Genomic DNA, 9504 nt, shown 5'->3' with positions numbered 1-9504 from the left:
GGAGGAGACGCGGAAAGGCGCGTTGCGGGCGCACGGACCATCTTTTGATTGATTTTCTTCTTTGCCTGAGGCTTCTTGCCTTCCATGCCGCCAAAGTCACATGCAAAGAAAGAGAGGCTAAGCTTCCCGTTTCCTGCAGGGCAATTTCGAGTTCGGTTGCTTAACCGTACGACTGCTGAGATGATAGGGAAGTATACTATCCATGATCTGATTTCGAGCTGCCCAGTTGAGCTATACACACGCATGTGGATTAGTTTGGCAAGCATGATGATCAATCATTATCGAGATTATCATGTGATATTGTCATCTAGATTTCAACTACATCTGTACTGTACTGTACATAGACCACAGACATCTTATTCTTACAGTTCGCTTCCTCCTCCTTGGGACAGAACATCGAGTGATAGGACCAGATGGAGCTGTCCTTTAACTGCCGCAGTCACCTCGCCGTGGTTCCATTCCATCTGCAAACCACGATTAGATTGGTACCTGTACAAGGACCATTTCGTCCGCAGTATCATATTCATCTGCATCACTTCCGACGGATTCGCTTTCAGACCTTGTACTAACGTCCGGCTTGGCGCTGCTCGATTGCTCTTTGATCTTTAACACGGGGTCTGACTCGCATGTGGTATGTGATGACGCCTCTGTATCTTGACTGAGCATATCATCCATCACGCCATCAGGCGACTCCGCCTGTGTGTCCTCGATTCCCGGAAATTCCGCGCTTTCAGCGAAGGCATAATTGTCGTCATCTTGTAGCGACAGAAAATCTGTCGTGCGAAGCACTTGAGAAGGGCTTGTAGGAGGGGTCCATATATCTTCAGGTAACAATGTGCGGCATTTGGATGGCTCCTCTTGCTGGGCTTCTCCGGCTGCTCCTTCTGACATTCTTTTGTGTGCTTCTATCACCATTCCGTTGAGGTGGTTTCTGATACGCATGGAGACTGCCATACGTTTCATCCCACCGGAGTGGCCCGAACCAATTGACATGGACCCCCAAGCTGCTCTCTGGGATGTTCCAGCCGAGGCGTCAGGATATCTCTGGTGGCGGTCGTTCATGCCGGACGTTGTAGCAGTGTCGCCTTTTCGTGTGGCCAGTATTGGATCACAACGCTCGAAGAAGACCAAACTCAGCGGAGGGAACTCCTTGAAGGTATTCTTCGGTTGTATGTACTGCAACTCGGGATGTCTTCTCTGGGCCAAACTTTCCTCGCTGATAAGCTGAGTATGAATATGATTGTCCCAATTGGGATGGTGATAGTTCTTGCTTGTATCCCGATGACTGAGAAGTAGCCATCGAGGAGGATCTTTGACTTGACCTTGGCATAACAAGATATCCTTCAGCATAGATGGACACTTTGTACCAATGCCGTTGATCAAGGATACCTGAGCTGAGTTTCTATCGGTCACTCGCAACGCTGTGTTATCGACTGCATCACCACCCGCGGAGCTCATGGCAGAAGCATCAGAAGGATGAGGCTCGGGGACAGTGCTCTTTGCCAACCCACGACGCAAGTCATCAACCGAGATCTGCAATCTGGTCGTGTAACCCCTCCAATCGCCTGCAAGCTCCCCATCCATCTCACGTTTCAGTAAGAACCTCCGAGCGCGGAGTACCTCATCGGCCGGACAGACCAGGAAATCCGGTGCGATAGCCCGCTTGATCTTGCGAAGATACTGGCGCAGAATCATCTGGCATGCCACTTTCGGCTGCACCTGAGTGGCTCGCGGGGTGACATTGTTGGTCCGAAGGATCGCTCTGAGCTGCTTCGCACGCATTGCCTCCAGTAGCCGGTCTTCCCTCTCCAGCTGCTTCGTGCGAAGTCCTCGATTGTGCTCTAGCTCCTTCATGTCCTCTTCTGAGATCCCAAGCAAGATCCTGGCGGGTCGACTATGGCTTTCCTCCACATTCTCGAAGACCTCAACCTGCATTTGTGGCGACAGATCGCGCCATTGGGAAGCCTGCAGCGTCAGATCAACACGTCGCGTTAGTCCTTCGCTTTCTGAACCCGGCCCTTCCCTGAATATACATAGGAACCTTACCGTAAGTGGCTCAACAACAAGCTCTTCATCCTCTTCCTCGTCCGTGTCACTGTCTTCCATACTCTTCTCGAACGTCGCGCTCTCCGATTCTGCTCGAGCCATGATGGCCATGTTGTTGACGTAGATCTGATTGAGCTCGCCATTACTCGCAATCATGTTAACAATCTGCTCGACGGGTATCTCTTCGCATTCGGCTCTGGGCTCCGCAGCCGTCTCTAAGACCGGGCCATCGATATCAGCATTATTGATCATGCAGTCGTACGAGCGCTTGCGACTGCCATTGTCTTTGCCCTCGTGAGTCGGGTCATCGGTGCGAAGCTGCGGGTGGCGCGGTCGATCCAAGGTGGGGAAAGCCGCAGGGGGGAGGTTGGGATTGAAGGTATCGGCCCTGGACTGATATGAGCTGATGACTCGACGTGGCGCTCTTCTTGGGGTTGTGTAAGTGTGCGCCTCTTCGTTGAGCCGATTGGGCAGACGGATGGTCTCGCGGAGTCTCATCATGAGCCTGCCGCGTCAGGTGAAGAAGACATGAGGGTGAAAGTAATAAAGAGAAATAGAAAGATGATGAAAACGAAGAGGTGTATCGGAGTCGAATACCAGACAAGGAATACAAAAGCGAGGAGAGTCCCAAGGCATGTGGAGGGCTGGTGAATGAGAGTGAGGTGATCGGTGCAGTGGCCGAATGAACGAGACTTCCCTTTTTAGAAAGAGGAAAACATGAGATAGTGAAGTGAGGCTGCCACTCACCATCACCAGCAGCAGCGAACATCATTCGAACTCTCACCCAGTTCAATTACCATGTATCTGCTGAGCAGGAGTTAAGCAACTCCAGCCATCAAGCCACATAGACATCATTATTTCCTTTATAGGTGTTGCTTAGGTCATGTAACAGAGAGGCAAGCTGCAAGATTGTCCTCATACAGAAATTATCACACACACACACAAATACTAGCGAGATTTCGGGAAAACGTTCTCATTCAGCCATGACATCTTTTGACATCATCTACTGATATCTTATCTTGTGCCCGCGAAACACATACATCCATGTATGTCATCCTGACCGATCCTCGAAGGGAGCCAGGGGTCGTCTGTTCCCATCCGCCGCCTCCCCCGCTTCCAACCCCATAGCGTAACCATCCTCTTCAACCATATCGAATTCAGCGGCATCCCGTTTTCTACACGCACCCCTGACCGGAGTATTCTTTGCCTCGCTCGCTCGTCTAGCTTCCTCGACATCCCGCTTGGCATCGAGGATGCTCTCGAAGGACAACAACAGCTGGGACGCCGGATCATCGATGTCGATACAGAAGCGGCGCGCGGAGACATACTGCAGTGCCTGCGGCAGACTGATGTTGAGCATCACCATCAGGTACGCGATCGCAACCACGGCCGATGGACCATTCCCCGTCTCACAAAAGAGCAGGACCTTCTTCCGGGCATGGCCGCTCGGCTCAGCGGCGGGGAATGAAGCGACATGAGCGTTGATGTGGTTGATGAGTCGAGGCAGCATCGTGATAAGTTCTTGGTTGTCAGCGAAGTCAACGGTGCCGTCTTCTATCTGCAGAGCTTCCGCTGCCCGCCTGCCGCTGATCAGGCTGGCCATGGCGAGTCGCTTGTCCCGCACGGCTAAGAGAAGTGTAATTCCCTCCTGCACGAGGCGGCCGCGGTCGGCGAGGCAGCTCCAGGGACCCAGGTAGAGAAATGGCAACAAAGGCTGGGCTTGCCGGCGCATCTCGTAGGACCATTGAAACATTGGAGGTGGGATGGTGAAGCACAAAGGACCAACTCGGTTGAAGAATCCGTCAGGCACGAATTCGCCCGCCTGGAAGGCATGGTTCTCGGCGTTGACGGGTGCATGGGCTTCAACATCGAATTCCTCGTAAGACACCGTGGGCTGGTCGGTCTTCTGCCTGCGAGTTCCCAGGCTGTACTCATGATTCGGGGTGTACCGAGCACCGACACCTTGGGACGTCGCGTCCTCCGCCAGGGACGATGTCAGTGCCATTCTTGCCGGAGACGTAAGCCTTTGGGCCAGGAGAAAGAAATCTAGTGAGCGATTCTGAGTTCTGTTTTGAATGTTTCAGTTGATCTCTTGTTTTGTTATCAAGTCATGATCACAGCCATCAGAAGAAGAGGCGGGTAGATTGTGTCGGGAGAGTGGAGAATGGAACAGTTCTGATTTGAAGCTCAACCAAAAGCATCGAGTCGTGAGAACAAAGAGACGCTAGTGTGAGAGGTACGCATGAAGGGTGGAAAGGTCCATCCATTCACTGTTCGGACTGCCTTGATTCATTTGATAGACTCCCTTCTTCCTGTCTCCTGTTCATTATATCATCACCGCCTTTGTGCAAGTGGCTGGCTTCCCTGCTTTCAGGTACGGTAGTACAGACACACTCGTGAATCGGATAGTAGTGGAAGAGTTAGCCTATAGAGTCTCGCCCAATCATTTGGTCAACTGACTCAGCACATGGGTAACTACTAAAGTAAACTACGAGTATTACAACAATCCATATCTGACGTTGGCAGGGCGGGGTTATATGTCAAGGAAGAGGCGATCCTGCACGCATCCCCGCCGACGTACGGAGTACAGTACAGTACACGCACGTCACATGCTCAAAATAAACTAGCAATGACTTCAAGCTCAACGAGACGAGTGCGCGCGGCATCCAGACCCTCACCAGCCATGGTGAGTTACACAAAAAAAATCAAGCTGAAACAGGATCACCGCAAAAGTTAATTGCATCGTCCGGGAGTCGAACCCGGGCCACTTGTTTGGAAGACAAGTATCGTAACCGTTTGACCAACGATGCTGTTGGTTCAAATTTGCCACTCAGTTGTGGTCCTCGAACAGCCAGAATATCAGCTTGTTGGATCTACACCATCCATCGATGAATCCTTGCGTAACCCGATAGCAAACATCGGCAGCTCTTTAACTACATGGCATGAGTCACCATAGCTCGGGCTGCATTTCTTTGCAAGGCCAGCTTGCGCTTTGTCAAGCGGGGCTGGAAGCACATGAGTCAGAGCAAGAATCACGAGAGAGAAGCAAGCCTTATTCTGTGTGAGAGGTGTATGCTTGCCGCGGCCGTGGGGTTCATGACGGTCTAGGAGTTGCGGATCCTGAATGTCACGAGGCTGAATGACAGAGAGTCAATACACCGAGCTGTCAGCCACGTGAGCCCAGCATGTCAGCGCCTTGTATTTGCTAGACGAAGGAGGCGAGTATATGCGTACATCACACCAACACCACTATGATTGCGCCGTGGCTTGGAGTTCTGGGATTCGATGCCGCAGCGTCGGTTCCAATGATTACGAGATGAGATGAATCGTGAATCCTCGAAAGCCACTAGAGGTGATAATATGTCTGAGGATATTATGACAGGCATTATAAACGAATGCGACTCCTTTGAAATCCCAACATGGACAAAATAACTACGCACCGGAGTAGAGACAACAGCATGAGGATAGACTGGGAGTAACAAAGGAAACTTAGGTTGAAAAACGCCTGGGTATATTTCAGGAAATAAAGAAAGAGTAGGAACCATTAGAACACCACCTGGTCTGTATCTTCGACCTCGAGCAAACGCCATATCGTCAGAGCTGCCTGATTTTTTTATCCATGCATTCTGAGATGTAGACCAACCATATGAACGAGCCTCCCACTGATGTTGTAGACAGAATCGCGCGAACCCAGGGCCCGTACTCTGCATATGAAAACGCCCATCGAATGCAAACCACATAGTGCAGACCATAAATAAAGAGAGAGATTTCAAGCATCAAGGAAGTGTCTGGGATAAAGAATGACACGGACAAGATGGAGAAAAGAGGATTGGGGGGGTGGGGGTTAGAAACATGTAAATCGTAGAGAGTCTTTGCCTCGGGGGCATCTATCCTTGAGAGGTCGCGGTCTGCGGTATAGCTTGCTGCAGGCCAGCGACAATCCTTTCGAGTTCTTCCAGCCGGCGATCCTTTTCCTGGACCTCGAGCTGCAGTCTCTTCAGCTCGTTCCGGAGAGTGACGCCGTTCCCACCATCCTCGGAGAGATCCAAGGTAGGATCCTCATCGATAGCACTGCGCTTGCGCTTCAAGGTAGGAGGCACGCCAAGAGCTGCGGCGTCTTCCAGATCATCCGGAGACGGGATGGGCGGTAGTTCTGGTGCGGGACCATTCTCGGTATGCATGTGGCGACGGCGGAGGTGCTCCTTCAGGTTCTCCTGACGCGTAAACCCGTTTCCTGTACTGCGATTGCAATCGACGTAGGGACACATCAGTGGTTTCTTGGCATTGATGTTTTTCTTATGCACCTCGCGCTGGTGCCGCAAAAGACCGCCTGAGTATGTGAATCCCTGGATCTTGTCACACCCGGGTTCCATGCACTTGTAGGGGCGGTCATGTTTGTCCATGTGCTTACTGTTACAATGACCTGTTAGCATTCTATTTCCGGCCCTTCAACAGAATTCGAAAGGGGAGAAGAGAAGAACTTACTTCCACTCGCATGGACGGCGAAAAGTGGGAGGCGATTGTTGGCACTCCGGGTGATCGCAGTAGATTTGGCCTGCAGAGTTCTTGGGCGGATCCCGCGCTCGCCTCACCGACAGTCGCGGACGCGCCCCTTCCATGAAATTGGGTGGGAGTTGTTCGTTCACGTTCATCTTGGGTGCTGCGACAAGCGGTTCCTGGGTAGCGACTAAAACTGAGGTAGGTCCGCCGGGACCTTCACTTCGTGGGCTAGGATAATCAGAACCGTCACCCATAGCGTAGTTCCAACCCCGCCGTCAATTGAGATGGGCGGAGATGTCCCTAGGAGGAATCGAAAAAGTTTGAACCGAAAGACTCCGAGACCAAGGTCTATATGACCGAACAAATAGAAAAAGGAATGTAGTAAGTAACAAAATCTAGGGGTAGCAAAAGAAAGCACAAGCAAGTTGGTATAAAATCGAGTTGGTTTGACCTAGTTTGAGCCGGGTGGCACTGGCTGGAGGATGGATGTTGGTTCCTTAACTCGGAAGGGCGGATTGCCAGGATTTTTAGGACACTAAGCCAGGCATCGAGTGACTAAGCAGCTGGAGGCTTGGCAAACCGCCACTGGAACAGCGAGAAAACGGGATGGGATGGGATGGGAGAACAAACACAACCTAACCAGGGCGAAACGTTGGTTCATGTATGTAGACAGTGTAGACAATTATGATTATTGCTATTGTGATTATTCTGGCTTACTGATTCTGACCGGTACTTGGAATATCAACTCAACATGCCTTGCACACGTGGTGTGATCAGAGACGCGTTATATCTGTCCGGCGCGGACAATGGTACACAATAGGTTGGCGTTAGTTGTATTGGTAGGCGCCGAATCACCCAAAAAATCTTGATGGCAAACTCTTTTGAGCGATTGTTTAGGCTGCGACTAGTGAGTCACGCAGAAAGTCAACATCAGGCAACCAAGCGAGGGGAAGGGAGGTTTATCGGCAGGATAAGCCCGAACTGTTCATTCCTGGTCGACCCAGGCCAAAGCTGAGGTGTTGGTTGTACTTACTGTACGCACCTCACTACAGTACTGCTACGGAGTAGTCACCATTGGTTTACTGTACGAACCGCCACATACCAGGCAAGAAAGATTTTGCGTGCCTCATTGCTGCCTGGCAATCACTACGGCACGTGCAGGTCATGCTTCAGCCACACTGCCTGACTGCTGTGGCGAAGTCAGGTTTCTATTTTAGGAAATTCCGACATATCGAGGGCGCCTCGGCTGGCGATAGATTGAACCAACGCTGGAGTGCTCAACCCTCCACTGTTACCTGCCAACAGACAATAAGTTACTAGTAGGATGATGAACCTGGAAACCATTCCCCAATACATTCTGCACCGTCTCTCTCACTCAACTCAACTGTGCCAAGATCTCGCTTGAAATTATATCTCTCACCCAGGCAGTCTACTACCTTAGGTACCCAAACCTCCTGCGGCATCGGAGCACATACCTACTAGTAGCATACTGCGTTTTCTCGCCCAATCCCGAGCCACTCCATCCATTAGGCACAGAGACCGTTAAGCGCTGCTCCACACCAGACTCGAAGAAACCATATCCACCAATCAACCTTGAAAGACAGGGCTCAATAGACACCTGAGACGCTACGCTCCATGCTTTGGAAACAAGCAGGGGTCGTGGCGCGGCTTATCCTGGCTGATTTGTTTGACGCGCAGGGTACTAGTCAACTTACTGCACATTACATACATTGGTAGATTCATCGGCAATACGGAGTACAGCTCATCCCTACGCACATCATGTAGCTGCGTTATTAAACATCCAGGACTTTCGTCAGCTAAGCTGCTCACCTGTCCCAAGACAATTCCCTGTTCTTCTTCGATTCCTGCACAAGAAAGTATATCGTCTATGCAAGTGGCTGTGGCTGTCCAGTAGCCCGGTATCGGGTATAATCGATCGAATATACCTATTGCCGATCAAACCAGCCATTCATGCTTCTCCCAAGGCATGGCCACAAAAGCTGTCAAGGAGTTGCGTCATCTGCATGTTCGTTCTCAGTGGCTTCTCATAGTTCTTGTTACTCAGACAAGGAAAATTAGGCATCTCGGTTTTATGAGCCTATCGAGCCTGCAGAGATAGACAGACTTAGGCCCTGTCCGGGATTACATACGTATACCTAAGTTACTTGTATGGATCGCCATTAGTGGCGCAGTCCCGCCACGATCAACACCACTCATCGATAATACCTCCATCATAATCGTAGTCTCTACATGATTCAGTGAATTAGATTGATCCTTCTCTTATCTCCGTCGCCAGGACAAGCCTTCAAAGCACTGGGTAGTTATATTTAGGTTGATCGACGAGGCTCTGATGACTGTCTTCTCGAAAGCTTCTGTACTGTGCAAGGATTGCTGCGCAAGGTGAGATATGGATGTCTCTTCTGCCTTCGAACTTATGTGGATCAGTGCGGAGGGTAGCTTGTGCCTACTTCACACTGTTGTTCTGTCAACTTCACGTACCTGAGCCGTCGTGACCTGTCCTCACATATGAAGCTATTACGCGCACGCCTATCCAAGCTATAATGAGAGCTCCTCGACAATTGTATACCAATAAGCCTATGATGCTGAGCAGCTGGCAAGGAAGAACGCTGGAAATTTGGATGCCTATCAGAGCTCTGCTACTTCTCGACTATGTTTTTTGTTCCTACTTCCGCCGATCAAGGGCGCTATGTGGCTATGCTGTTCTTGGTTTGAGTCAAAGAATCGAAGGTGCCGGATCAGAATGGTCGGACTGCATCATGGAAACCAAGCTACGATACAAAGTGTTATGCTAGTATGCACATCACCTCTTCAACTAACAGACATAGCCTCGCACGCCATGATAATGGCACAGTTCGCATATGAGTTTTCTTTTTAGATTGGGTTGGAAATACGACAATAAGCAATGTAAAGCAATGGTAGCGGAAGAAAAGCAAGAGA

General features: G+C 50.6%; 3 protein-coding genes and 1 non-coding gene across 4 annotated transcripts; all 4 read right to left on the bottom strand.

Annotated features, from left to right (window-relative positions):
• Positions 1–352: 352 nt before the first annotated feature.
• On the bottom strand, positions 353–2611 carry BO66DRAFT_475320 (uncharacterized protein). Its single transcript, XM_025653220.1, has 2 exons — positions 2047–2611; positions 353–1965 (listed from the first exon to the last, which is right to left on the bottom strand). The coding sequence occupies exons 1-2, from the start codon at positions 2545–2547 to the stop codon at positions 478–480; spliced, it is 1989 nt and encodes a 662-aa protein (XP_025498954.1). The 5' UTR covers positions 2548–2611; the 3' UTR covers positions 353–477.
• A 211-nt stretch (positions 2612–2822) lies between these two features.
• Positions 2823–4258, bottom strand: BO66DRAFT_218567 (dual specificity protein phosphatase family protein). The gene has a single exon (XM_025642656.1). It carries the CDS (start codon positions 4049–4051, stop codon positions 3098–3100), a length of 954 nt encoding a protein of 317 aa, XP_025498953.1. The 5' UTR covers positions 4052–4258; the 3' UTR covers positions 2823–3097.
• A 526-nt stretch (positions 4259–4784) lies between these two features.
• BO66DRAFT_t300 lies at positions 4785–4856 on the bottom strand. The gene has a single exon. It is a non-coding gene; the product is annotated as a tRNA-Gly (tRNA).
• Positions 4857–5800: 944 nt separating this feature from the next.
• BO66DRAFT_218558 (putative C2H2 transcription factor) lies at positions 5801–6978 on the bottom strand. The gene is made up of 2 exons (XM_025642655.1): positions 6532–6978; positions 5801–6456 (listed from the first exon to the last, which is right to left on the bottom strand). The coding sequence occupies exons 1-2, from the start codon at positions 6798–6800 to the stop codon at positions 5934–5936; spliced, it is 792 nt and encodes a 263-aa protein (XP_025498952.1). The 5' UTR covers positions 6801–6978; the 3' UTR covers positions 5801–5933.
• Between the last annotated feature and the right edge of the window lie 2526 nt (positions 6979–9504).

The sequence above is a fragment of the Aspergillus aculeatinus genome (assembly GCF_003184765.1).
Source record: "Aspergillus aculeatinus CBS 121060 unplaced genomic scaffold BO66scaffold_68, whole genome shotgun sequence".
Classification (NCBI taxonomy): domain Eukaryota; kingdom Fungi; phylum Ascomycota; class Eurotiomycetes; order Eurotiales; family Aspergillaceae; genus Aspergillus; species Aspergillus aculeatinus.
Note: the sequence above shows the minus strand (reverse complement) of the source record. Positions and strands in the feature narration are given on the sequence as shown.